The 27395-nt window shown below is 48.2% G+C and overlaps 6 protein-coding genes across 7 annotated transcripts in view; 4 read left to right on the forward strand and 2 right to left on the reverse strand.

The window, feature by feature from the left end:
* LOC126556295 (glutamine-dependent NAD(+) synthetase) overlaps window positions 1–15266 on the reverse strand; it is a 33385-nt gene extending 18119 nt beyond the window's left edge. The window contains exon 1 of the mRNA XM_050211543.1: window positions 15160–15266. The gene's annotated coding sequence lies outside the window, so the exon portion shown is untranslated. The remainder of the gene's footprint in view (window positions 1–15159) is intronic.
* LOC126567480 (cytosolic carboxypeptidase Nna1) overlaps window positions 1–15627 on the forward strand; it is a 28827-nt gene extending 13200 nt beyond the window's left edge. For both annotated transcript variants that reach the window (XM_050223710.1, XM_050223702.1), the window contains exons 2-16: window positions 39–220; window positions 4540–4692; window positions 6016–6248; window positions 8429–8578; window positions 8723–9029; window positions 9135–9239; window positions 9314–9489; window positions 9579–9741; window positions 9807–9965; window positions 10033–10101; window positions 13097–13330; window positions 13630–14048; window positions 14405–14593; window positions 14685–14993; window positions 15114–15627. In XM_050223710.1, coding sequence (XP_050079667.1) covers window positions 39–220; window positions 4540–4692; window positions 6016–6248; window positions 8429–8578; window positions 8723–9029; window positions 9135–9239; window positions 9314–9489; window positions 9579–9741; window positions 9807–9965; window positions 10033–10101; window positions 13097–13330; window positions 13630–14048; window positions 14405–14593; window positions 14685–14993; window positions 15114–15627 — 3362 coding nt within the window. The remainder of the gene's footprint in view (window positions 1–38; window positions 221–4539; window positions 4693–6015; window positions 6249–8428; window positions 8579–8722; window positions 9030–9134; window positions 9240–9313; window positions 9490–9578; window positions 9742–9806; window positions 9966–10032; window positions 10102–13096; window positions 13331–13629; window positions 14049–14404; window positions 14594–14684; window positions 14994–15113) is intronic.
* Window positions 15628–17477: 1850 nt separating this feature from the next.
* On the forward strand, window positions 17478–19917 carry LOC126568417 (U3 small nucleolar RNA-associated protein 25 homolog). The gene has a single exon (XM_050224890.1). The coding sequence runs from the start codon at window positions 17479–17481 to the stop codon at window positions 19915–19917; it is 2439 nt and encodes an 812-aa protein (XP_050080847.1). The 5' UTR covers window position 17478.
* Window positions 19918–20401: 484 nt separating this feature from the next.
* LOC126562917 (39S ribosomal protein L40, mitochondrial) lies at window positions 20402–21169 on the reverse strand. Its single transcript, XM_050219520.1, has 3 exons — window positions 21144–21169; window positions 20800–21051; window positions 20402–20714 (listed from the first exon to the last, which is right to left on the reverse strand). The coding sequence occupies exons 1-3, from the start codon at window positions 21167–21169 to the stop codon at window positions 20402–20404; spliced, it is 591 nt and encodes a 196-aa protein (XP_050075477.1).
* Window positions 21170–21696: 527 nt separating this feature from the next.
* On the forward strand, window positions 21697–22770 carry LOC126561580 (cytochrome c oxidase subunit 7A, mitochondrial-like). The gene is made up of 3 exons (XM_050217817.1): window positions 21697–21711; window positions 21881–21997; window positions 22614–22770. The coding sequence occupies exons 1-3, from the start codon at window positions 21700–21702 to the stop codon at window positions 22755–22757; spliced, it is 273 nt and encodes a 90-aa protein (XP_050073774.1). The 5' UTR covers window positions 21697–21699; the 3' UTR covers window positions 22758–22770.
* A 2446-nt stretch (window positions 22771–25216) lies between these two features.
* On the forward strand, window positions 25217–25805 carry LOC126562434 (uncharacterized). Its single transcript, XM_050218949.1, has 3 exons — window positions 25217–25306; window positions 25396–25504; window positions 25578–25805. The coding sequence occupies exons 1-3, from the start codon at window positions 25236–25238 to the stop codon at window positions 25803–25805; spliced, it is 408 nt and encodes a 135-aa protein (XP_050074906.1). The 5' UTR covers window positions 25217–25235.
* The last annotated feature ends 1590 nt before the right edge of the window (window positions 25806–27395 follow it).

The following is a 27395-nucleotide window of genomic DNA, read 5'->3' on the forward strand; positions in this document are numbered from 1 at the left end:
CTCTCTCTCTCTCTCTCTCTCTCTCTCTCTCTCTACAGCCGGCTATTTGGGCAGCTTTCTGTCGAATAGCCTCAAAACGCATCAGCTCGAGGTGAACACCGATTCGAAAACGCTCCGCCCGATTGCACGCCTGAAGGAGCCGCGGGAACTGTTCGCACTGCCGAAGGAACGAGACTATGATTGCCCCCAGCAGGCCCCCCGATGGCCCATCGAATGTCAGGTAAGTTCGGTGGTTTTTCATCAACTCTACATTTATACAGTCTTTTTTTAAAAAAAAACGTCGAAAAGCAAAGAATGGAAAAACATCACTACAGATCCACCATTTTTTAAATTAATTAGAAAGGGTTAGAAAACTATCTAATAGCTGTTTTGAGGCAAGAGTTATATTCCGCCCAAAAGTTAACTAGTATTATGTGGATAGCAATAGACGAATCTTAATGCTATGATTTGTAGCAATTTGGCAGCCCCCGGTCCCATTTAACAACACTGGCGCCTGGAACTAAATTGAGTTAAAGCCCGGGGGGAGAGAAGAAGGGTTAGCGGCAGGTGTGTCTTCTCACTCTTCACACAACGACTGATACACGATAGCACATTGACCCTACCTTTGCCACCTCATTCATTTCCGCCTAAATTTATTTTTTCTTTTTTTTGTTCTCCAACCACCCGTCGACTATCGACGGCGGGGGCTCAGATTTGTGTGCTTTTTCGTTGTTGTTTTATTGGCACGCGAACACAACTGAACCATAACAAGAAGAAAACGGAAAGCACCGAAATCAACATCAAAAACACGTACGTGCGATGAGATTGGAAGTGTTTTTCAATTGGTGCACGAAAAGCAAAAAAAAACGAGTTCGCAACAAAACTTCGCTACTTAATGGAGGCGCCTGGTTGTTTTTGATGTTTTTGCTCAAGCGCCTGGGGCCGAATGGATGAAGGCAAACCGGGTGACAAGGATGGAGCAAGGATTTTCTTACAAAATGAAACTCGTGTGTGTGTGTGTGTGTGTGTGTGTGTGTTTGTGTGTGTGTATATATGTGGGAGTGTTTAATAAATAGAAAGGTATAAAAATGTTAATTGCTAAAGATTTCTCTTCCAACGCCATATTTTCACGCACACGTCAGTGCACCTTTTTTTGCTTCAAAATATGATTTGAATTGTATATTATGTACACACCCATCACACAACCGGGCTCAAAAAGTAATGAAAGGGATAGGTTCAAACTTATTATTCAAGTTTAGCCCTTAATTAAGAAAAACCAAACCTTACACATCGGCCACATACAGCGCAGGAATGAGAGGTAGCAGCTCTTCCCTGTTTGCTCCCTATCGGTAGCTAATTACGATTCATTGAAAATAATATTCAAATCGTAAAAAAAAAACTCAAACACACCAAACATTACCGCCTCAGCCGAGAACGCGGCCAGCAACGAGTGGCACAAGGCAATTAGCTTACATTTCACTATTCACCTTCCATTTATCTGCCCGATTTTTTTCTTACCGCGCTCCTAGCAGCAACCCGCACCCACGAAAATTCACAGCGCGTTTTTGGAAAGCAACACTGCTCAAGCTCTAGCTAGAGGAACTAAATTTAGTCTCGTCGTAGTCGTCCTTTTCGTGCGGGGTTTTTCTTTTTCTTCTTTCCTTTAATGCACAACCATGTTTCGCTTCCGGAATGAACCATCCATTTGCCCCCCCACCCCCCGCCCCCCTCTCAATCTCAAACTGCCAAAAAATGAAGCATGCAAGTTTTCCGGGGGCTTTTTGTTTTAATTTTCGCTGCTCCTTTTATATGAAATCCTGGTCACGGCACCAACGCAAAAATTAATATAAAACGTTCCAAAACGCCCACCAATACGCACGTATTGTTCGCGGAACGAGCAGCAGCTTGGTGTGTGTGCCGGATATTTCGTACGAAAGTTTGCGCAAACTTTCGGTCCTTGTGCAAGCCTTGAAAGTTTATTTTTCCAATATTTTTCTTGAGTTTAGTTGTTAAGTATTGGTCGGAGTACTCGCCTTGATGATCCTTGATGAGAAAGGTGCAGCACAGTTGACATAGACGCGTGCTGTATGTATGCTTGCGGACCGTATATGTGCTCTTCAGGAGAAGTTTAGAGAAATTGCAAAGATCAAAGGGTACCACCACCCGCACCCTCTCCCCCCCTCTCGCCCATCACTCACACAACATGACCGGGATGTGGTAGGGGAGGAGAAAGGGGTGCGAGTAACGAGTGGGTGAATTGTCAGACGTACGAGATCCTTGTTCCGGGGTCTGTTCGTCTGGCAGTGAAGTGAAATTAATTTGCCTGCGCAAAACCTTCCCAAACCCCCCCCCCCCCCCGCTTTCTGCAACAACCCCCTTTTCCATAAAAGTCCTAACAGCTCGACAACGAATTCTAGCCGTGTATGTGTGCATGGTTTTTTTTTAACATATCATTTGTTTCCTTGTCATGTTATTTCGTTCTTTTTTTTGCTTTTTGTACCACATCAGAGCATTAGTTGGTTTGCCTTCAGGGTGGCGACAACAGCAACCAATCAAACAAAACCATCAGGATACTAGACTGTGTTCCTTCTTCTTCTTCTTCTTCTTTGCTGATCGGCCTTTAACTTAGGCACGAGAGCGAGCTTCCCTGTCAGGCTTCCTAGGCGCCAAACCGGCACATTGTTACGTCATTCGTTTCATTCAAATGAAGCCCATAGAAAGCATGCAAGAATCCGTGTCTCTGTACATCTCTGTGTGAGTGTGTATTTAGTCTATAGTACGAATACTTCCATCATCGGTAACCCCAACTCGTCAACACTCGAATACAGGAGTTCCTGAGCACTCCTTGATGAAGCCATTTCAGTTCTCGTGTTCTCGCCGTGAACAGATCGAAGGCGCAATGAATTTTCAACACACACAAGCCCGTTTTTTTTCTGGCGATTTCCTTTTTGGCCAGACAGTGTAGCATTCGTGTTGGATAGTCGTACGGCAAGAAGGAAAAAGAAGAAAGTCGAACATGTTATACGGCAAACAACGGCGGGTGGAGGAAAAAACAAAACGGAAAAAATTAGAAAAATCAAAAACCCCAGGCATTAAAACGGGAGGAATTTTTTTTTTGCGTGTTGTTTTTGGTGTTCCGATCTAGGGTGACTTCTCTTTACCCCCCCCCCCCCCCCCCCCCAGGAAAGGTACAATGACTCCTGTTTTGTTATTCCGAATTTCCGATACTTCCAGTAGAGCACGTCCACACTAGGTCTCCTGGAAATTTAGAGCTCCATCTCTCATTCCTACCGTGGGAGGGAAGGGTTTTGATGTAGATGTATTCCTCCACCACCCACCCCCTCTCTTCCCTCACCCCCCATCGGGACGGGGGGATCGATTTATTTTTTTCTGCCCCACTCGAAATCGTCGCCGGTTGGCGCTGGCGCAGGCAGCAAACCGGTGATGAATAAATATCCGGAGGTCGCTGGCATTGATTAACCTTTTTCCAGGGTAAAATCTCCAACCGCACACCCTTCATAAAATTAATATTTCCCTTCCTGGGGGGATTTAGGCGGGGTGACCGGTGATCGGGGGGGAGGGGGGAATGGTGGCGCACTGACTGCCGACGACACATACAGCTGTTGCGCTGCGGTCATGCGTCTTTAATTGCGATTGAGCAGGGGGAGGAAGCTTGAGAGATGAAGAAAGAAAAGAAGCAGCGGACTTTAATTGCTCGCTCACTTCACTGATATGGGTCAAGCGAGCGGAGCAAGCAAGAAGGGAAACCCCTCATCAAAAGGGCGTTATATTAACATTGTGATTGGGTGCCGTGCTTAAGTTGGAAAGGGCGATTAATGATATGGTTTAATGAAACGTATTGATTTTTGTTTCGCACTGGAAAAGGCTAAATGTAACGCAAAAGCGCATTTTTGTGACGAGCGGACATTTGGGGAAACACGCAATAAGACATAGTTTTAATTTGCGTCTTGCAAGAATAGGTCTGTTTAGGATTTAAAAAAAAATTAACCAGCTTCTATTAAACTTTTGAGAATTCAAGAAGCAGTTAAAACAACTACAGAAGTCCTCATTGCACAAACGCATCACGAACTTCCAACTTTTTGTGGAGCAAGTTGCCACAAGCCTTTTTCAGTTCAAAAACGCGCTTTGATTATGATTAGTTATGAAGGATTTGGTCGATAACAATTTTGGATTTCAACTCGATAAAACTCGAAGGTGAGGATAGTTTTATCTGTCAGTTGGCATGGAGAACAGATGAAGGTGTGGGAGTTCCTGGATTCTTAAAAATCATTTGTTTCCCTAGAGCTCCGCAGACATCCTCTTCCCAGCTTTCATGAATTGCGAATTTTCTGTACAAATATTTTGATTTTGAATCCAAACCAAAGAAGAAGTAACTGAGGTCAAATGACATCCACCAAAAACTGGAAGATCTCTTGGCGAGTTGCAAACTCGTAGCTACTTCTATAGAATACAGTCGTCCCTATTGTGACGATGCACTTGGACGCGGTTGTAATGCTCTCTCGTTTTCCCTTTTCCCTGCCTCTTTTGTCTGCTTCTTAGGTACTTGAGGAGCGCGTGTATCATCTGGACGACGCACCGGAAACACCGGAACCGTACTACCAACCGACCGGCAAGGAACTACAGCCAAGACCGGTAGGCGAAGAAAATGGCATCATCGTGTACAACTACAACCCCACCAGCGCTGTTCACTACGTAAGTACGCCCGTCCTCGAAAAATGTCACCAAAATTCCGAGTCCGCCATTGCTCGCTTTTCTGCAACAGTGTACCTGTGCTTGTTTGTGTGCTATTGTTGTTGTGGTTGTTGTGATCGAATCAGGCTTATCCCTCTGCTCGGCTACCTCAATGCGGCTAATACACTAAGAAAGGATCCAAGCTTCGTCGGAGAACCCTCTCCAACATTCAATGTGAGTGTGCATGTGTGCGCGTGTATTTCATCATCCAAGGAAACCGAAAGCCGGCATCGCTAGGCGCTAATCTCAGCTTCGTGTGGTGTAGTACTGCATCCTGCAACTGTTTACTGTGGATACGCGTGATGACGCACAACTGTACTACTCTACTGTGAACCCGCTTGTCAGTTCCTCCCAATCCCAATCTCCTACCCACACACCCATGCATTCATCAAGCAGTCCAAGCAGGCTTGTCTTCGCTTTGCGCCACGCCGTGTTACCGAGCTATTGTAACCTAAGTACCTAAGATGTCCGAGATTGTGAAGCAAACAACAACAAAAAAAAGCTCATTAACAGAAGCGCTGGTTGGTTTACCCTAGTTTGGTTTACTTCATTGCATTTTTTATTGTTTTCTTTTCCCTTCCCTCCTACTACTCCTGTCACATCCTATCCCTTTACGTATGTCAACACACACCCGCACACAAACTGACATCCTGTGCCCAAAATGGCGAACAAACTGCACAGAACGAAGATGAGCTACGGGTGACGCCCGACCCCGAACCGGAGCCACCAGCATGTACAAAGAGTGAGACGGTGTTTCGACACCTGCGACAGCTCCGTCGGCGACTCCAGCGCACGCTACTACACTGGGAGCAAAGCGAGTACGTCGATCGTGACTATTCTTACGAAGAAATGAACGACCCAAGAGAGATCCTGCCGTTCGACGAGCAGAACTTGATCATCCACCCGGTGAAGGAGTCCCCTACGCCGGAACGACAGATCGTCGGCTCCGCTGCTACACAACACCCCCAAATGCTCACCCCGGATGATGGTGACATCTCGGCAGCTGAAGATCGTGCCAACTCTGTCACATCTCCAGCCGACGAGGGCGAGCAGGAGGGTACTGCCAGGGAGGTGGCCAGCTGTAGCCCGGATAGTGATCCAGACTGTCCAGCACTGAAACACTCCAGCAGTGCCACCACCAATCACAACAACCACAGCGATGATGCGGAAAATGACGAGTCGGACGATTCCGAGGGCGAACAGACTGGTTCGACCCGGCGGCACGCGTCCGGTCCGTCATCGTCCAACACCTCCACTAATCGTGCTCCCGATCTCTGTCCGCAGTTTAGCCGCTCGACGGTGGGCGGTTCGAAGGCGCAACCGGCCGCCCATCCGACACCGCTCGATCCGGACGATCTCGTGTTCGAGTCCCGGTTCGAGAGTGGCAATCTTGGGCGAGCGATCAAGATAACGCCGACCTACTACGAGCTCTACCTACGCCCGGACATGTACACCAACCGGCACACGCAGTGGTTCTACTTTCAGGTGAAGAACACCAAGGCGAAGGTAGTGTACAGGTGAGTACTGTCCCAGCAACGATCAGCTCCATCCGAACGCCTCGCGATAATGGGGCTCGGTTTCGATTGTGCGCGCACACGACGAGTTGTGCCGTGTGCAACACCCAGGAGGTGTTCGATGTCGGTTCGGTCGGTGTCGGATTTTACGAGCGCAGCACGCTCTCATTTTTCCGACATCCCACGCGTCTGCACCACCATTTACATGTACATCAACACCCCCCTCCCCCCCAAACACCAAACACCAAACCGAAGCAGCGAACCATTTCGGAATGATTTCGATTACCGGTTTGCTCGTCTGTGACCCGATCGTGTTTCCATATCTTGTTCCTCTTCCGGACGTTCGCGTTCGCCTGCCATTTAATTGCTGAGCCCCGTGTCGCGTCTTCGTGTATAAATAACACGCCACCGTTTTCCAACGCACGCTTACTGGCGCTGTTGTGTGCCGCGAGCGTCACCGCTCACCAGCCAATTTTTCGTCCAAAAACCAACCACCGCTGCCACCGTACCGAAGCGCGCGAAATTATCCGATTATTATGCTTAACGACTTGTTGTGTGTGGGTTTTGCTTCGCGTATCTTCCACCGTCCACCTCGCTCTCTTTCTCTCTCAGGGCGAGGGCATCTTGATGCTCCCCGGCGATAGGTCCGGAAGGGCACCATGGCCTTACCACCGGACCAGGGAAAACAAACGGCAGTTGTTATTGGCCACCGCTGTGTTCGGCAAATCGGAAAATTGCAAATCCTGTCTTCCCCGAATTAACGGACGGCGCTCTCCATGGCGAAACGTATACTGCCAAGAATAGTTCCGCTATTCTGTGAAAGGGAGAAAAAGAAAATGCAACCGAACCAAAGCAAACTGTGTGTGTGTATGAAGGGGAGGGGGGGGGGGGGGTTATGGTGGCAATAAACGACGACCGTGCTGTTGATGTTGTTGATTTCGGAGAAGTGATACAATTTCTGCCGAGCTAGAAAGAGATGCTTGATTACTTTTTCCGTACCTCGGGAATATCTCTTAGCTTAGACTAAAAGAAAAGTTAATGGTTCCCAGAACTTCCCATTACTGGTTGGAAGCAATGTCGTTGTTTCCAATATTCTTGCCCGTCTTTCAGATCATATATCATTCCTCCAACATCGACGACCCTCTTCAAGATTTTACAAAAATAGTACTAAAAATTAATCTCGCGTTAAAGTTTCACCAAATTTCCTGCAACTCCTTCTCTAGCATCGACGACCTTATCTCCTAGAATTTATAAAAATAGTATCAAGTTTGGGTAGTAAACTCAACCTAAAGTTCCTAAAAAACAAAAATCCCAGAACTGATTCTCGAACATCGACGACTCTTTTTTCAAAGACTTCTTTTCAAGTTGAAGATCCCGGAAACGAGTTCTCCAACATCGACGATCTCATCTTCTAGAATTTGTATAAAAATAGTAGTAAAAGTTAAACTCAAGTCCCCCCCCCCCCCCCCCTAAAAACAAAAATCCCAAAAACTCCTTCTCCAATATCAATGAGCGCCCTATAGACGCTCCAACGAAAGTGGGACCTTTATTTTAGCAAATGTCATACAATGTCACCCATAAACACAAAGAAGCATGTCAGGCCATCTTGTTGGAGCACACAGCACACACACACACCTACTGCCCCATGCACATCTTCCAGCTGGGCGAAACAGCTGACACACATCTTTAGCACGGAGCGCGACAACTATTTTCGCCTCCCGACGTGTGGGGGGTCCGGACGAGTTATTCCGAATCCGCAGCACACCGGGCGAGCCGGGTGCAATTTTGGGACAGTTTTAGACACGAGGATACTATGAAAGATGAAATACAACCGCACACAACCGGTGGCCAATTAAGTCGACGCAGCTGTTGGTTTTGGTAGGTTACGGCGGCTCGCGGTGTACCTAAAACTTGTACCGATTGCGGGATGCGGGAATCGTTATAAAAATAATCTTCCGACAGAGGCAAGGCCAGTCCTGTTCGCAGGCGTGTGTTGCAACTTCGGTTTGCGGTGCAAATGCCCGGGGGGCAAAAAAAAAAAAACACCACAACACGGGTCAAGGAACGGCAACTGTTCTACCATGTGCGTGTGCGTGTGTGTGTGTGTACCAGTTAGTAGAAGTAGAGTCTAGTTTTTTTTTTGTTCTCCCCCCACCCCGCCATCGATACTATCCGCCACACAGATTCTCCATCATCAATCTAACGAAACCGGACAGCCTGTACAAGGAGGGCATGCGGCCGTTAATGTACTCGACGATGGATGCGGAATGCAATCAGGTCGGCTGGAGACGGTGCGGCGACAACATTGCCTACTTCCGAAACGAGGACAACAGGTATGACAGGCCTATTGTCAACTGACAATTCGTCCACTCACGAACGCTCCGTGCGCCCGTCTAACGTCCCTGTCTCATGCCGAACGTTGTTTGGCTGTTTGGTTTACTCCTCCTTGCTGCGACTTCGCTAACCTCCTGCACCAGCAATGGATACAATTACAGCCACTACCATCACCGGCCGGTCGATGACGACGAGGACGAGTACATCGGTACCAGCTCGTTCACACTGTCGTTCAACATCGAGTTCAAGTACGATGGCGACACGGTCTACTTTGCCCACAGCTACCCGTACACCTACTCCGACCTGCAGGACTATCTGATGTGCATCCAGCGCAACCCGGTCAAGTCGAAGTTCTGCAAGCTGCGGCTGCTCTGCCGTTCGCTGGCCGGCAACAACGTCTACTATCTCACCGTCACCGCGCCGACAACGCACGAAGACGACAATCAGAAGGTAGGGAAGTAGGTCCTTCTACAGCTCCAAACACTTTGCAGACCCCCTTTGCAGACGAGTTAAGGTTAAAACGCACACGTTTCTTCCGCTTTTGCACACGACCAGAAAAAGAAAGCAGTCATTATCACCGCACGTGTTCATCCGGGTGAGAGCCCATCCTCTTGGATGATGAAGGGTCTGATGGACTTCATTACTGGTGATTCGTACGTGGTAAGTGTACCGCCAAACGTCCTTCCAGTGCTGCAACTGTAAACATTCCATTCCACGAAACCTTTCCACAACAGGCGAAGAAGCTGCGACACAAGTTCATCTTCAAGCTGGTGCCCATGCTCAACCCGGACGGTGTCATCGTGGGCAACACCCGCAGCTCGCTGACGGGGCGTGATCTCAATCGCCAGTATCGCACGGTGATACGCGAAACCTATCCCTCGATCTGGAACACGAAGGCAATGATAAGAAGGTGAGTCTGTTTGTTGCAGCCACGTGCGCAACAGTTCCTTAAGCCTGCCAGTTTAATTCTCCTTTTTCCCGCCTCCCAAAACCGAACAGACTGATGGAGGATTGTGGAGTCGCAATGTACTGCGATATGCATGCACACTCCCGCAAGCACAATGTGTTCATTTACGGGTGCGAAAACCTCAAACGGCACCCGGACCGCCGCCTGCTGGAGCAAGTCTTCCCGCTAATGCTGCACAAGAACGTGGCCGACAAGGTACGGGTTGGCGTCGATCGGATGTTTGGGCTTGTTAGCGTTAATTGTCTTCGTCCTCTTTCTAGTTTTCCTTCGAGAACTGCAAGTTCAAGGTACAGAAAAACAAGGAAGGAACCGGCCGGATCGTCGTGTGGGTGCTGGGCGTCACCAACAGCTACACGCTGGAGGCATCCTTCGGCGGTAGCACGATGGGTGGCCGCGCCGGTACACATTTCTCTACTGCGGTACGTAACTAGGCGAGAAAGAAAGTACAAATAATGCTGACGGTTTGCTTATCTTCACTCTTAACAGGACTATGAACATATCGGGCGAGCGTACTGTGAAACGCTGATGGACTATTACGACGATAATCCGATCAAAGTAAATTATTACCTAAGACGCATTAAGAAAATACGCAAGAGGGAGAAAAGGCTGCGGAAAGCGCTGCGCGTACAGCAGCAGGAAAGCTTCTGGTGGCTCAATGAAAGCTGAAAACAGGCCACACACACACACACACGCGCGCACGCACAAACACTATCGCACACCAACCTCTGTCAGCGCACGTACCTGTCATTTACTACACGCCGTATTTCTGTGTGGGGTACAACTCTACCAGCAGGGCCAACAGTGCTCCAGCGCCTTTCCCAAGCTTTCTCTCCGCTCTCTGTCCCTCTATTCTCTGTGTTACTATCTATACATCTCACGCACACACATACACATATCAATAAGCACGATTTATCCACTCAGTATACAGCGAGTAGTAGTAATACACTTAGTAATAACCGAACGCCCTACGTCACACTGTTTCACCTGGAATGGCAACCGCGTTGACAGCAGTAACGACATGCAAAACCAACACATCAGACTCCTGTGCACACTAGCAAATAGCATCGGGTCTCTTTGTATTGAGGTAATCGTTATGGTTAGTGGGAAGGATTTTAAAAATGGATCCAGTGCACTAAACATGGCCGTAATTGCACACGGTTCTTTCACACTTAACGATCATAAATCTGTCGAGAAACAGCTGTAGACAGCAAATCACCAAAAAAAAAACACACACACATCAAATGGTAGTGTATCCAATGAGGCGTAGTTATGTGCTGCTTCTTATTTTGTAATCATGTGTTTTTGTGACTGTCGATGTCATTTGCTCTTTTGTCACCCAACTCTTGTAGTACGTATGTGCCTTACAGATGTGTATTAGTATCGGTGTGGCAGGCCACCCGAACGATGCGCCCTCTAGAATACCAGCTTTCTTTCATCAACCATCAAACTATGTTTCTTGCTTTTAGTGTTAGTTTCAAAACCATTATGTGGCTAAGTAAACAGGTTCTATATATCTAAGAGGTTTCGTTCTTATTTTCGTCGAAAATGTCGCATCATTCCAAAAACATGTCTCTCGTGTCTCGTTTTAACATTATTCGTCTGATCTGTTTGTTGGTAACACCATCTCTATGTTGTAACCTTTTTTTTCCAAACGGAGTATACTTAGATCCTTAGTAAACTCCACACTCAACACCACTCTCTCTCCTTCTCGAACCACCTTTCTACCTCTGTCCACACTCCAATGGCACCCGGATACCAACCAACACGTACACGCGCAACACGAACTACACGATCGGACAAAACAAAACAAAACAAACAAAAAACATGCGTTTTGGGACCCGTAGCGTGGTTACCGGCAGCTGGTCCGGAAGTATCTCTGGTACATACTGAACCTGCACAATCCGGACGGTTCGCCGCCGTCCGAGGGTGCCATTACGATGAAGTTGCGACAGTTTACGCGCATCCCCGTGCCGCGAACGGCCGACGAGATGGAGGCCCAGCGGGAAGAACGTCGGCAGGAGGAGCAGGACCGGTTGGAGAAGCGACGCAAGCTGAGCGCCGCCCGTCCGTACAGTTACTATCCGCTGAAGCAGAAGACGGAAAAGCCATTCCTGTTCAACTGGCGCCATTGGTTCTGGCCGTAAAACGGTCGTCTGTCTGGTCGTGTCAGGAGATGTCCTTTAAGTCGTCAGTTGGTGCTGTCTAGACAGTCTGACTGCTCAGTAGACCGTCGACATGAACGTCTTGCATATTGACTAGCGTAGTTATTGTCTATGGATGATCTGCTTATTAGCATGGAATGTGACAGATGTCTCTGTTGTTGTAATATCATTCGGAGGAAACAGAAAAAAAGCAGAGGTTAGGATAAGCTGCTCACCACAATCTCCAATCGAAATACGCGTCCACACCGGCTCCATTTTTCACAAACCTTCACCTCACGCAATGGCGTCGCTATGATGGCGGACCACTTTCTTTTACAAAACGAAGCAATACGACTCCAAGACAGTATCGAACCCTTCACACGCCCGGTACTAGGTTTTACACCAACACCACACCTTCTTAAGCTAGCTCGTGATACTAACGTTCTCTTGATGTTGTGCCCACACAAACAAACACCAACCCGACATAATACATTCGCGCCATCGTTTGGGACAATCCCCACCAAATTCAAACCACCCCCTCCCCCAGCGTGCTTACCGGCGCAAAGTGCGCCAGTGTCTATGGTTTGTGCTGAACCTTTACCACCCGAACTGGCCGCCACCGTGTGACGAAGCGATCCAGCGCCGGTTCCAGCACTTTCTCTCCATACCGATACCCCGTACGGCGGAAGAGCTGGAAGACCTGCAACGAAGGGCAGCAGCTAGCAAGCAGACGGTGGCCACCAAACCGAAACGCATCGTTAAGCGTAAGGTGGTGGTGGTGGTGGTGAAGAAGCGACGCCGGTCAAGTGGCGGCGGTCCTCAGCTGCAAGCATCGGATGTGAAGGAGGAGGAACGTACGATCTGACATCATCGAGCGTTTCACATTGGCATTGTAGAGCTAGCCGTAAGCGTATCAATAATAACGTCTCCTTGCAACAACAGACACACGGTAGAAAGTAGTTTTGCGGTTTGAGTTGGTTTTTGTTTATTATTTCCAAAAGCACATACTTTGGTTTATTTCACCGGTTTTTGCTAATGATTCTTGGTAAGAGTAGAACTTCTTCTTTGGCGCTTCAACATCGCGCGTAGCTCTCCCGTAGTAATCAAGATCTTGCATATCAGGAAACGGAATCCGAATGGTACAGTGTGGTCCTACTGGTAGACCGATAAGCTACACGAACCGGAGCTGGTTATTTCGCTTTCATCGCACCACAGCGCACTAGCACTTAGCCAAGCGCACCAAAGCGTAATAACTTCGCAGCCATCAAGTCGTCACATCGTGTGCGGCTACCTCTACCGCCCCCCCCTCTGTCCGAAAACGGTTCTGTTTTTTTTTTACTGAATTCTGTCTTCCAATTCAATCAAACACGTAACTTCAATCAATCGTGCCCCATCCGACACGCGCACAGGAAAAGCTGCGCATGAAAATTCTGACGCGCCTTTCGAAGGAGGGCTCTAGCGCGGAAGAACCGCTCAACATACCGCTGTCGGATTACTCCAGCGATGAGGGCGACACAAGTAGTAGCAGCTCGGAGGACGAAGGGAAGGACAGTATGGCGGAGCTGGAGGGACCGTGCTGCTCCACGTTAAAGGTGCCACCGTCATCGCCGGTGCTGCCGCAGAAGCTAAAGGGCAACAAGAAGGTAATTCCAGCAATGGGAAACAATCGCCAGAATCATTCATCGTATACATATTTTCTAAATTTGGAATTCGTGTTCCCACACCCCCTGAAATTGGTACCGGTTCTCTTGTATATACTGCTGTTTGTAATGTATGTTTGCTCCCTCCCTCTCTCTCTCTCTCTCTCTCTCTCTCTCACACATACTCTATGTACAACAATTGTACAGAGTTATAGTCCTATACGATCTGTTGTAGTCCTAAACGTCATGCGAATCGCCATCTCACAACCACTCTTCTATCCCATTTCTCCCCATTATTACAGAGCAAAAAGCAAACCGTCCCATTGGCACGCCCGCCAGCCTACCGGCGCAAATCGCACAGCGTGCAGCGCATCGTGCTGGACATCCCGACCACCGAGCCGGCGAGCGATTTCTTCGAGTACACGTCCGAGGACGAGCTGCTGCTGCCGCCGGCAGCCGCCTCCGACACGGAAAACACGGTCAAGCGCACCTTTCGCCGACGGAATCGGCCACGCCGCACGGACAACATACGCAAGCTGACACTGCTCGGCTGCGAAACGCAATACCTCATGCCGCCCGAGCTGATCGTACGTTCCGCGGCCAATCGCTACCAGTCGGAGGATGAGGACGAGCAGAGCAAGATGGTGATGAGCATCATCAAGGAGTTCCCGCCGGTGATCGGCAAGGAGCGGGTCTGGCAGCGATCCAGTGGAAGCGAAAGGTGAGATCTATCTTCTATTTTTCTTGGTAGCCCATGCGCGACCATCTAATGGCTTACTAGACTTACTGATATCACGTAGTTGTATTAACTCGGACAAAGTTTTTACCTTAGTTTTTTTCCCAAAAGTATGTTCCTATAAATTTTATTCAAGTCATTAGGTTAGGATACAGTTGATTCTTGGTATCTCGATCCACTCCATTCTTAAATATCATATGAACAATTGCTTTCATGATCTGCAATAAAATACTGTAGGGACCTTAGTAGGCAAATTGCAGAATATATTAGAGACCAGCCTTGTTCCTCTTCTTCTGGGCTCATATACTTTATCGTACAACGTGTAATTATCATTTTTCCAGAACGGTAGACGTAATGAAATCGGCTAGCCCGGACCACTGTCAGGTTCGTTTCTCGCTCAAACGCTCCATCTGGACCGGTACACACTCGGACGGCTACGTTAACGATTGTTACAATCCGCGCCCAATCTCCTGGGGCGCTCCACCAACACTCGTCAAGTCTAGCCACTACGATAACGAGGCGCTACTCACGTAAGCATCAACCATCATCAGTCCAGTTACAAATTTGTTTTTATTCTATCCCTTTTTTGCGTTTTGCCTTTCTCTCCATCCCATCAACTAGCGCCTGTTCGCAAAAGCTGGCCGCCTGGAAGGATGAGAAACGCAGCATGAAGGAAAAGCACCACAAAAGCCTACTGAAGCACCATTCGCACGTGCTCGGCACGCAGAAGGATAAGGAAAATCGTAGCGTTCGGGTGAAGATAACGGTTGGCTCGGATCAGTTTGCGGCCGTTGCGGCGGCAGCCAAGCACAAGCTGACCGGCACGGGGGTTGAGAAAAAATCGACGGATCCAACCGGAACGGATGGTGGTACTGGCGGTGGTGGTGGCGTCGGAACTAGCAGCATTTCGCGCGTCAAGCGAAAAACACGGTACGTGCTTTCGACGATTTTGTGGCTGTTCCACGAACCGCTAATGGAGTTTTCTGGGTTTTTTTTCTGATTTTTCTGACTTTTCCTAAATACCGTAAACTTCCGCCATCCACCGCTCAGCTCGACGTTGAGCAAGATCGTAGAGAAGGCGGAAATTATCACTCACCTGTCGCGCAGTGCACGGGTCGGTCAGTCGCGCCGTCTGCTCGCCACCAGCTCCCTCTCGACGGCCGGTTCCCCCCGCAAGGCACTGCTGAGCGTCCCGTCCACGACCGCCCCAATGTCCGCCGGTCCCAACAACGGTAACGCACCACCACCGAACGGTGTGAATGGGGCGGCGGGAAGCGGACCCCCAACCGTACCTTCGCCGGGCGTCAAAACCGGTAACAAGTTCCGGACCGGCGGTATCGTGGTGACCGCTGCCCAACCGTTGCCGAAGATGCGCAAATCGTACGCCGGTACGCGGGGCAAAAGTACGGCCTCGCCGATCAAGCTGCCGACGACCAGTATCGATATACAGCTGACCACGCTCTGCTCCGAGACGGAATCTGAAAGAAACGTAAAGGTGGTTACTGGCAAGAAGCACAAGAAGAAACGTACCGCCAAGGAGAAGAAGGATAAGCTGCCATGCTAGGGGAAACGCTGTGCCGGAGTTGGGCTGTATATAGAGGAGGGTGGGGAGAGGGGGAGGGGAGCTGGAGAATCCGAGGGAGGGTACTTAATTCTTGTGTTGCGTGGAATTTTTCTGGGCACCATTTTTTTCTCCTTTTGCAATGCAACGTACGCACGTACAAGCACATACGATTTTGTGGGTGAGTGTGCGTGCGTGTGTGTGTGTGGAGGTGGAGAGAGAGAGAACAGGGTACTGATTGGTTTTCTGGAACACACCCACGATTCCGATCCGGTTCCGGCACGTGTAATTCCAGTTCTAATTCCAAGGAATTCGTCGGAACCATTCAGGACCGTTGGAACTATTGGAACCATTGGAACCGTCGGAATTGTCCGGAACCGTATGGAATCGTCCGAACCCAATGGAACTGTTCCGGATTCCATCCGTGCGCCCAGCCGACTGTGCTTCCAGACAGTTCCGACGATCCCGAACGGTTCCGGAAGGATTGTTTGCATCTACCTGCCGGAACTGGTTCCGATGTTTTGCGGAATCGTACGGAACCAGTACCGCCTTTTTGCAATTATTTTCCCACCTCTAACAGAGAGGAACCAAAAAAGAGTTTCGGGAAAAAGCATTTAACGTGAATTTTGAGAGTTTTGTAAGCTAAGGACAGACAAATGGAAGATTACAGATAACGCATACTGCATTCTAGACCGATAAGAACGTAACACGTAGTGATGAATAAATCATATAAAACAAAACAAATAATTTGGTAGCTATCAAAGCATTTCGACCTCTTCAACATTTTGCGGCACTTCCGGCGCAGGAAAAATCGTTCTACCCCTCGGTGTGCTTGATGGGATGTAGCGAGTTTACATTACGTAAAGCTTACCAGCGCAAACGGACAGGTGGTCTGAACGGGGTGGCAGCAACAATCAGCAACGCAAGGTTCGGGAGTTGATTGAAGGCGAGCGCGGCGCAACACTCCGTGCTTATCTGTATCCGGAAAAAAACGCGCACACACACACACCGTACACAGCGAACATGGGCATGGGATGGGTGAACTTAAATCGGTTCGATGGAGGTAATGAATACGGTAACTGAAAACCAAACAATACACCGCACTATTTTTATGCTTAATGCACTGAAATGTATGCTCTCCTTCCACCTCCGGCTAGAGCATGGATGGTGCGGTGCGAGCAGGTAGGCCAAAAAAAACATACGCACCAAAAAACACAACATACACACGCACGCACACATACACGCAGCACGTAACCTTCTTCTTGACTTTACGCCAAACGTCAGCGCGACAGCTGACTGTAGGCTGCGTATGTCAACGAACCCTGTTCGAGCAATCGAATTTTAGCGATCTGGGTAAGTTTTGCACTTTAATTCCTTGATATCTTTTGAAAAGAAAGTCGTACACACTTGAAGTTTATATAATGCCTAGAACAATTTGTTTCTTACGTTTTCGAGTAAAAAAAAAATTAAATGGAATTTAAATTGCTAATTCCCACACATAACGTATGGCCTACACGGGTACGCGGTCGCAGAAGACCATATATTGTTTTGGTTGTACATGACGCTGAAAAGGGCTTAAAAATTAGTTAAATAATATTAAAAAAGATATAAGAACTAATTTTTAAAAATCATAACGAACCGACATGTTTAACTTGTTTTTTTTTTTTTTAATTAAATCACAGCAACGTTCAGCAACGCTCATTTTAAAACTGCTTTCACAAGCATCCAAAACGAACGACAATTTCGTGCAGTGCACGTGCTTGCAGCAAAAACGTAAACAAACTCGACACGGCGTAAGCTAAATGTTGCGGTGCGTTGTTTAATCCTAATATTGATATTTGCCGACTATCAATCATGGCAAACAGACGGACACCATTCAAGCAAGGGCGCAAGGGTGGCAAAAAGCAACCGTACATGAGCAAGGATATGAAAAAGAAGCTGAAAAAGGAGCAAGCGGGTCGGCCACCGAAGACAAAGTATCAGCGCAGCCTGAAACACATTGAGCGGGCCCAGGAAGCGATCCAGGCACAGAAACGGCAGATCGAAACGGAGCGTAAGTATCGCCAGGAGGCGAACAGTGCCGCCAGTGCGGTTGGGTACGCGTCCAGCGATACGGAGGCGTCGGATGGTGGTGAGGAGGGCTTCGAAGATTTGGCGGTGGAGTTTAACGAACAGATTGGGCAGGCGGTGGATAGTGAGGATGAGAGCGATTCGGCGATGGAGGACGACGAGGAAGAGCAGGATGATGAGCTAGATGAGCAGGAAGAGCTGGATGACGAGTTAGAAGAGCAGGAAGGGCTAGAGGAAAGTGATAGTGGTTTATTGGTATCTAACTCGGATAATGATGCGGAAGAAGAGGAAGATGCGCCGGATGAGGAGGAAGATGAAGAGGATGAGGAGCTATTACCGGACGAAAGTGATCTGTCGTCCGATGAGGATGAAGCAACGTCGAACGATCCGTACCTGCTACATACAGCGCACAACTTAAGTCCCTCGCTGGTGGAAGCGCTTGCGGCGGAACCACCACGTGTCGAAACGGCTACCATGTCGTTCGGTAGTTTGGGCCACGTGTTCGTCGAGGTACCGAAAGGGCGCCCAATCAGCACCAAGCGGTCGGAAGCGAAAGGGATTTTTGCGAAGGAAAGATACGCCAAACCGGGCACACTACCCACCGTACCGGAAGCTTCCGATGAGGATACTATCGAGTGGAGCAAGTTACACGTGAAGGATCGGATTGTGCGCAACATAACGGAAGAGATGGATGCGTTCCAGCGTGATACGTTTGCGATACTGAACGGCTATCAGGATTTGCACTATCCGCAGAGAAGTTTCGAAAATGCGGACCGATTGCGGTACGTCTACAGTCTGCACGCTCTGAATCACGTCCTGAAGGCAGTAAGCAAGATACAGCACCACACAATCAAACTAACCACCAACAGAAAGGCCGGCAAGAAGAAACCGGTCGAAGATCGGTTCCGTCGACGGTTGAAGGAGCAAAAAGCGATTAAGGTGGATGAGAAACCGACGGTTGGGGACGATGAGTACCGTGATCAAGGATTTGTCCGCCCGAAGGTGCTCATCATCTTACCGTTCCGCGAGTCAGCGCTTCAGTGTGTCACCGTGCTGAAGCGACTGTTTGCCGGTGACCAGGAGAAAAGTGTCATGAACTGGAAACGGTTCACGGACGAGTACGGTGGTGGATCGTCGTTACATTTTCCCCGCCGCAACCCGAAGCCCGCCGACTACGAGCGCACGTTTGCGGGCAACATCGATGACAACTTTCGGCTCGGCATCGCATTTAACCGGTCTACGATGAAGCTGTACGCGAAATACTACTCGTCGGACATCATAATCGCTTCACCGCTCGGGCTTCGGATGACGATCGGTGCGAAGGGTGAGAAGCACCGGGACTACGATTTTCTCGCCAGCATCGAGCTGCTCATCATAGACCAGGCGGAGGTATGCTACGCCCAGAACTGGGACCACATCCTGCACATTATGGACCATCTGCACCACCAGCCAAAAAGCACCGAATACACGGAATTTTCCCGTGTACGCGAATGGTGCCTTAACGGATGGTCCAAATTCTACCGCCAAACGGTACTGCTGTCCGCATTCGAGCTGCCCGAATTCCGATGGCTGTACAACAAACATTTCCACAACTATCGTGGCAAGGTGCGCACGTGCCACCGCCCAACGTCCGGCACCATCAAGCACGTGGCGGTGCGCGTGCCACAAAACTTTCAGCGCATCGAAACGACCACACTGGACGGTGCCGGTGCGGCTCGTTTTTCACACTTTCTGAACGTCGTCCTACCGCAAGCACGGTCCGTTACGATGGCACGCTGCCTGATCTACGTACCGAGCTACTTCGATTTTATCCGGTTGAGGAATCACTTCAAAAAGGAAGAGCTTAGCTTTACGCAGATCTGCGAGTACACGACGGACGCGAAGATTGCACGGGCCCGTGACATGTTCTATCATGGCAGCAAACACTTTTTGCTCTACTCCGAGCGGGCACACTTCTTCCGGCGCCATCGGATACGGGGCGTTCGGCATCTGATCCTTTACGCGCCGCCCGTCTTTCCCCACTTTTACCCGGAGCTGGTCAACCTGATGGTGAAGGAGCATCAGAATCCGCACGACGGAGTGGACGATGATTCGATGACGGTGACGGTACTGTACACGGCGTACGATACGTACCAGCTGGCGGAGATGGTCGGTGCAGCGAGGGCAAAGGCGATGATAAAAGCACCCCGTTCGGTACATCGGTTCTCCACCGATCAGAAGTAAGTGTTTATTGCTGGTAGAATGTTTTTTTTTGTAACTCTAAAAAAAGTATAAATAAAGTAAAGTTGTTGAACAGAAAGTATTATTTTCGTTCGATGGAGTTAGCGTAATGGACAGAAACATGAGCGGTGCAAAGACGCATCCAACGGTATGCGGAACGTTCGGATCGGCTCAAGAATTTTCCGCTAGTTTCTGGCATCACATTGGCCTGTGGAAAATCAGCGATTACTTGCTCAGTTTTGGCCCGATCGGGGCGTTCCGCATACCGTTGAATGCGAGCGATTTATCGCCGGATTACCACGGAATCAAGAATTCCAGGATAAAGCTAATTTCATCAAAGGGACAGCGATGACACTCCCCGTGTTTATTATGAAACGTACGTTCCGTTCCGAACACTTAAATCAAACGGCACTAATTTAAAGTAAAACGCTCTTTGTCTGCTAATAAATCGCCTTTCACAACTCGGTCACGCTTCTCGATGGGAAAACTATTCCCATTTTCTGGAAACATCGATATACTCTCCGTCCGGTTGCTCGTAGCCTTTGATTGGTGGTGTAGCAACGGGACCTTGCGCCCGGAACGGTACTAGCGCCGGATCGGGCTGTATCGCCTGACGGTACAAGTCTTCCGATTCGAGCTTCAGCTCATTGAGCGCTTTCGTCTGTGACACCACAATCCGATCGAATAGCTGATAGTCGGCGAGCGTTTCCTGCATCCGGTATTTGGCCCACTGCTTCTCGAGCAGGGCACGGCTTTCGAGCAGCTCCGCTGTTGGTTTCGGTACGTTGCGCTTACGCTTTCTGCCGCAAAATAGAAAGAAAAAAGGAAAATCGAATGAAATTGTTTCGCTCGCTGAGCTAGAGGGTTAAAACGAGTCACACCTACCCTTGCTCGTCGATCAGCTCCATTGGTACTTCCAGCTCCTCGATCGGTTTTAGCTGGCGGGCATTTTTCTCTAGCCGACGGATTTGCTTCTCCAGTCGCTTGCGCTTACGCTCCTCGCGTTGTTTCACGACCTGTGGGTCAAGCTTTTTCTTCTTTTTAAGCGGCTCGGCACACAGCACTGGCGTGCTGCGAAACAGTAACTCGGTACCGGTGTGGATGGTTCTGGCCGTGTGCCGTACGAGCGGAACAAACCTAAGAAGAAGAAGAAAAAACAACTCCAGTTGGTAAAACAAGAAAGACAGGTGGAAGAGAAGAGATGGGTGATGGATTTCCCAATACTTTACCGACTGAGCATGGGAAATTGTAACATTTTCCCGGCGGTGCTCGCTAATCGAATGCCCAATAGCGAATTTTACGTAAACACTGCAGCCAGCTGACAGCGCGCTCCCGTTTCATAACAACGACAGACAACTGAGCTCGCGTTCTGCTCGACTGCTCGAAACTGCAGCGAACTTTTCAGTTACCCTAAGAAAAATAAATCATAATTCATAAATTTACTGGAGGTAAAAAACAATTGATTTCGGATTTCTTTTTATAAAAAAAACACAAAAACAACGCACGTACAGATGTTTTATTCTTTCTTTGTCAAAGACGAGGAAAAATATTAATTTTTCCATAAAATTATGCAGCCAATGGAAACGCCATAAATAGTTGACAGCACTGCCGCCCATGTGGCCAACTGAAAATAGCTGCAAGGGTGAAATGTCACTTCTCCATCCCTGTTTTTTCACCCCATTTCGATCCATTCTGTTTTTGTTCAACGAATTCGACGCAAGTTACGCAAGTAGAGCTACCGCTGCTCGAGGTACCGAAAGACTCGTCGACTTCACAACATCAACCATGAGCTACAAGGTAAGTAGCAATTGTAGCGGTGCTTGTACTAGTAATTTGGAAGAAAATCTACCAAATTCCTGTTGTGTACCCTGGCAGACTCTGGCCGCCGCGATCGGTCAGCCAACAAAACTTACGTAATTTAGCAAACTTACCTTACTGTCTCTCTCTCTCGCTCTCCCCGCAACAGAACATTGCCCGACTGGTGCTGCAAAACAATCGCCAGTTCTCCCGCACCGCAACGGCCTCGTCCGGTGAGGTGGCCGAAGGCTACAAGCAGCTGAAACACATCCAGGAGAAGTTCCAGGTATGGGTGTAGGGGATAAGGTTTACGCTATGTCGCTAATCCCGGTCACACAGGCTCACACATTCTGGCCCTTAAAACACTATTTCGGGAGCCAAACCACACTTAACGAGCGAAAGCAGGCGTTACCACCATAAGATCGGTACGATGCGGATGACAATACCCGTACAAAAGCCGACTCGCTGCGATCCGACACGGGCATAGTTTGCTCACCGTCCGCTGTCAAAGCAATTCACTTTGATTCGCAAGATATTCTACTGAAAAATCGCTTGGTGGGAATTGTTAGCTTTATTTAGCCTAATTACAACATTTAAAACCATCGAAAACAATGACAGCGGGCCGTCCGACGAGATCCGAAGGTCAGGGAAACGATAGAGTAATATTTTTTGCTGTCGCTCGATGCGTGTAGCACTTCGGTCTCCAAAACAGTTTTCAAAACTCTATGTCGATTCGAATCCCAAAGGAGTTTAAGTAATCTTTGCGCTTCAAATCACAAAAATAATGTGAAAACTCTTCGTGAGCAGTTTATTGAAATCATTCATTAAAAAGATTTACATCACTCACTCACTCTTACTCAGTACGCACTAACACTTACTTTGCACTAATTCTTACATTCCAGAAACCCGACGGTAAGCCCGTGTTCCTCAAGGGTGGTCCAATGGATAATGTGCTGTTCTCCGTGACGATGGTACTCAGCCTGGTTGGGCTGGCCGGTATCGGCAAGCTGTTCTACGAGCTGAGCTACCCGAAGAAGGACGACTAGGATGGACCAGCTGGCAGACGGATACACACACACTTAAGCGAGCAGTATTGCCATGTGTTAGGAAGTGTGTTATAAAAAAAACGAAAATCCTTTTTGGCCACTTCTCCCCTAGTGAGCCTAGTGTACCTTCGCTAGCAGCCAGGCAGCAGCTGTAGTTCACAAAATCGGATTGTCAAAACGATATTTATCTGCCGAAGAAAATGATTAGGAAGTAGATTGATCCGTAGTGTGTAGGGAACCTTCAACCTTACGCTCCTGGGAAGACTCCCCCACCAAAGCTAATCATCCATTGTCCCGAGTGTGACTAAATGCGTGTGTGTGTGATTAACTTCTATGTATGTTCTCTATGTAATATGCTACGGACACACGGGATGCCAAACAGATACGAACAGAACCGATTCCATTACGTACGAACGGGTACACACATTTACTTCTTGCATTTATCTGCAAATAAATATATGTTTTGAGCAATACAGACGCCGGGCTAAGGATTGTTTGAATACTAATAATGGAAAATTATGGATCCGAAATGACACTTTAACGCTAGGAAAGAACAGTCGCGTGGCTTTAATCTGAAAAACGATCCAGGATCCTGATCACGGACACTCAGTTTGAGCAATTGATGCCTGATGAAATATTCTCAACACCGTACGGCGGCCCGGTGGCGGATTAACTTCAGCTCGGTTGGTGATCTAAGCACATCTCTGGATCTTTTGCAGACATCACCTGGTCGAGAGGGATGCCAACGATACAATAGCCAAAACGCTACGATTCGGGGAGCCACAGAATGATATAAGATTACATTTTGGGAGACTTAAGGAAAAGTCTTTAGCACGGTGTGAGAGAAGAATCAGGTAGAGAAGGAATTGAGATGATCCTGGAGTAACAAACAATCGCAAAGCGAGGACACAGTTTAAGATTAGAGCAAATATCATTGACAAACAAGAAGACCAGTCAGGGCCTCAAAATACACTGCCATGCGGCACCCCAAACGGACAGAAGAAGGGTTCGGAGAAGGAAGTCCCGCACTTAACACGGGCGGACACGTTCACATAGGTAGGAATTTAGCCTGAAAATGCCAAAGGATTTCTAAATTCTAACTTCTCAAACTTGACAATGAGGGTACGATGAGGGACACGATCAAAAGCGGCTTTCAAATCGGTGTAAACCAGATCGACCGGAACAAAACACATGAGTTTAGACATTTTACACAACATTGAATCCCTCCCCTCCCCTGGCCAACACTTTTGATGTTCAGGACGAAGGGGCCTTTGGATTTAGATAGAGATCCGCTACTGATGTTCGCCCAGTTCCTCCAAACTCCATATTGTTTAATTGGTGTGGTTGAACGTGATTTTACGAGTTTGATTGTTGCCCGCTTCCGAATCCGTGTGCGAATCCTGTCAGGCTAAAATCTGTCCTTTTGTCTAAAATTATTAGGAAAATTTTTGCCAAAAAAAAACTCCCGTAAGCATCCCTCCTATACCTACACAGCTTCAAGGCTATCTGGAGAATGTCCTGCTACAATATCCTGCGCTATGGTGCGCGTTGATTCACTGATCCAAAACGAACTAACCGCACCAACACGCCGATTCGTGCATTTTAAGTATCTCGGCTGAAAGCGGCAGTCTAATTATGCAACCAATTGATGCTAAAATTACAATTAAAATAACTTATTTATTCCTCCCGCCACTCTAGGAGCGGTTGCAGCGGATGAATGATTCCACTTGACCAGCGTACTGTCACTTCGATTAGTGCATCAATGGACGGATCGATCCATTCTAGCCGGATGGCCCACCACGGAAAAGATGCTAATGAGCGGACGCACCAGACTATAGCCGCCATCTTGCTTCTTTCTTCTTTTTTTGTTGAGGACATCAATGTCTGTCTGGGGATGCTGCATCGATTGTATGTGGGTGCTAGAGAGCGGAAAGGAGATGCCACGCGCCACAAGAATCACGATCTCTGGAATGTTGGGTGGTTTTGGTTCCAGGACAGTTGTCCGGAATGATGCATCTCCAAGAAAGATGATGCTAATGAATCTTGGGAATCTATGGGAGAGGAAGAACTTGTCCCCTGCTAAGGTGCAGACAAGGTGGTGATGGACGGACATCTTGCCACACTGCTTGTGCCAGCTTTATCGAGGCCGAGTATAAAAGGCACGGGACAGATCCTTGAAGTCAGACAGACACATCCGGCGCACCGTACTGAGCAGTAATACTCCGCTTCCGGAGCAGCTTTTTTGTAATTATAAGTGTAGATAGGTAATCGCTTTTTTCCGCACCGGATGTGGTTAGTGTGAGGCTGCTTGGGGCCGAGTTCTGACCGGACGTGTTTTGTGCTTTGCATTGTTTTAACAGCGTGCGTTTGTTGTGTGTCCGTTAAATCGAGCCAGTTTCTTGTCTGCTCGGTTTGCCTTATCTGTGTGCGTGCGTGTGTGTGTGTGTGTGTGTGTGAGCAATAATTTCCAAATAGAAAATGTCCTCCGCAAGTGTCCTGCTTGTAACGGTGCTGCTGATGGGATATCTCTACTGGAGTTTAGCCCAACCGTTAGTAACTCTAATGTCGCTGTATACACGAGCCTAGCTTAAACACTGCCTCACTCTCTCACCCTCTATGCTCTCTGTTCAATGTACAGGACCAATATAATAGAGATCCGCTGTAATGTGATGGTGCCCAAAAGCGATCCAAGGGAATGCACGCACGGATCGTTTTACAACATCTGCGGCAAACTGGACTGCTATCAGGTAAGCTAGCACTCCGAGGCACCAGGTGGTGGTTATACTTAACTCGGCGGCCCTATCCACATCTTCCAACCAGGGCCCAGGTCAAGCGTGCGGTGATAATGAGGCTGGCCACATCCGCTACGGACAGTGCGCTTCCGGACTGATATGCTGCAACGGTATGTGCAAAGGATGTATCAACGGTAACTGCTTCCGGGAATCGTGTCATCCGACCCACGCCTTCCAGCTACGCTCCGATCCTTACATGCCGGAACGCCACATGGACCCACTGTACCGACTGTTTGACTACTACAACAACGAGTAATTCTGCCGCATCCTGCATCCCAACACCAGACCCAGAGAAAGATGGTTCTCCTAAATAGCCGATAGTCTCACACCGCACCAATACGCAAAGAAAAAGAAAAGATAAAAATAACCGCTTGACAAAGCTAAACGAGTTGCAATGGTAGCCACTTCAAACGGGTGTTTGCTGGAGAGTTTGCTCACTCTGTCTCCTTCACACGAACTCACGCCTACTGTCGGAACCAGTATTTGCCAGGCCACAATTCTAGCCCCAAGTGTACTACCCTTACCGCTCCAGCAGGGTTGCTTTTGCTAAGCTTAGAATAGAAATATAGCCTTCAATAAAGTAACATCTACCAGCCCAGTGAACTACGTCTCGCTTATACCTCACAAGTGATGTGTCTTAGAGCTAGCTGTGGTCGGTCCCCCGGCCAATGGTCAACGTATACTACTGTAATACATACTGTCAACATTTGAGAACTTTACCTCTTAATTTACAGCAGCTAGGACGAGAAGTCTGCTCAATCAAAGTGCGAGAAAAAAATGTGTCACATATCCTGTCGGCCGGATACGATCGGGCAAATAGCTGTCAGATTCTGACGGAACCTAGATCTGGTCATCCAATCATTTTAAGCCTCTGGAACATTCAACAGAAGCTGTGATTCACAATCAATGAAAAAAAAAGAACGTCACAATCCAGTTTAATTTTCTCCAGTAATGCCATTGACCAATGAGTACATGCAGCCTGCCTCAATAGTTGCCACTTGCATGAGAAAATAACAACACAAAGAAAGCGAAATGGTGTTGTTATCTACTCGAAGCGAGTGCTGGAAAAGAGGATTCTGAAAGAGGATCTGACCAAGATTTTATCCAAATTGGATTTAAAACTCTGACTCGAGCTCTCATCACGAGGAGAGGCCGCTCGAGGTAGCAATCGGGGCCCCATCCTTCAGATCCGCCACTATTTACAACAACCAGTTCGTTTTGGGCTTCATCTAGTAAAGGACCTCGTAGTGTAGCCGTTCAAGGCGATCAATGTGGATCTTTGCCGCGGTGGATCAGATCACAGAGACAAACAGCGCACCTTAAGACAAGAGGCATCCTGAAAGTCCTGGGCAGCACGCTCTAAGCCCACCAAGGACTTGCTGTGAAGCAAGACTGGAAGTGGGAAATTCGAGATTTTGTAGAGTTTAATTCCAGAGGTCGACAGCAAACAGAGTAGAGAATGGAGGAGGAGCAAGCTGAGAGCTGCACACACTCTGCTTGATGGAGAACAGACCAGGACGGCGGCAGAGTCTACAGTGTACCAGACCCAGCAACAGAACAAGGTCCTAAAACAGAGGGTGGATATGAGATCTACATAAATACAGGGTTGTTTGTCATCATCGTACTAAGTTAAAAAAAAACCTCTTTTTTGTACTTATTTTGCTTACTCGTAAACAAATGCAAACTTTTATTACTGAATACTAAGTCGAGTACCGTGTAGTATTATTATTATTATTTTTATTTACCCGCCCTCTTCCCACTTGTCCTTTTAGTTAGGTTTGGATTTATATGTGAGCGAATCGGCTATTCGCTTCCGCGTGGATTGATTTTTATCGGGTTTGTTGTA

Source organism: Anopheles maculipalpis, chromosome X (genome assembly GCF_943734695.1).
Source record: "Anopheles maculipalpis chromosome X, idAnoMacuDA_375_x, whole genome shotgun sequence".
In the NCBI taxonomy this organism is placed as follows: Eukaryota; Metazoa; Arthropoda; class Insecta; order Diptera; family Culicidae; genus Anopheles; species Anopheles maculipalpis.

Bases quoted from the DNA above. Each gene is read 5' to 3' on its own strand.
- LOC126568417 (XM_050224890.1), top strand. From the start codon at position 17,479: ATGGCAAACAGACGGACACCATTCAAGCAAGGGCGCAAGGGTGGCAAA.
- LOC126562917 (XM_050219520.1), bottom strand. From the start codon at position 21,169: ATGTTACAATTTCCCATGCTCAGTCG. The intron at 21,052-21,143 runs GTAAAGTATTGG...TCTTCTTCTTAG, and splicing joins CAATTTCCCATGCTCAGTCG to GTTTGTTCCGCTCGTACGGC. The intron at 20,715-20,799 runs GTAGGTGTGACT...ATTTTGCGGCAG, and splicing joins GAGCTGATCGACGAGCAAGG to AAAGCGTAAGCGCAACGTAC.
- LOC126561580 (XM_050217817.1), top strand. The intron at 21,998-22,613 runs GTATGGGTGTAG...CTTACATTCCAG, and splicing joins ACATCCAGGAGAAGTTCCAG to AAACCCGACGGTAAGCCCGT.
- LOC126562434 (XM_050218949.1), top strand. From the start codon at position 25,236: ATGTCCTCCGCAAGTGTCCTGCTTGTAACGGTGCTGCTGATGGGATAT. The intron at 25,307-25,395 runs GTTAGTAACTCT...TTCAATGTACAG, and splicing joins TACTGGAGTTTAGCCCAACC to GACCAATATAATAGAGATCC. The intron at 25,505-25,577 runs GTAAGCTAGCAC...TCTTCCAACCAG, and splicing joins GCAAACTGGACTGCTATCAG to GGCCCAGGTCAAGCGTGCGG.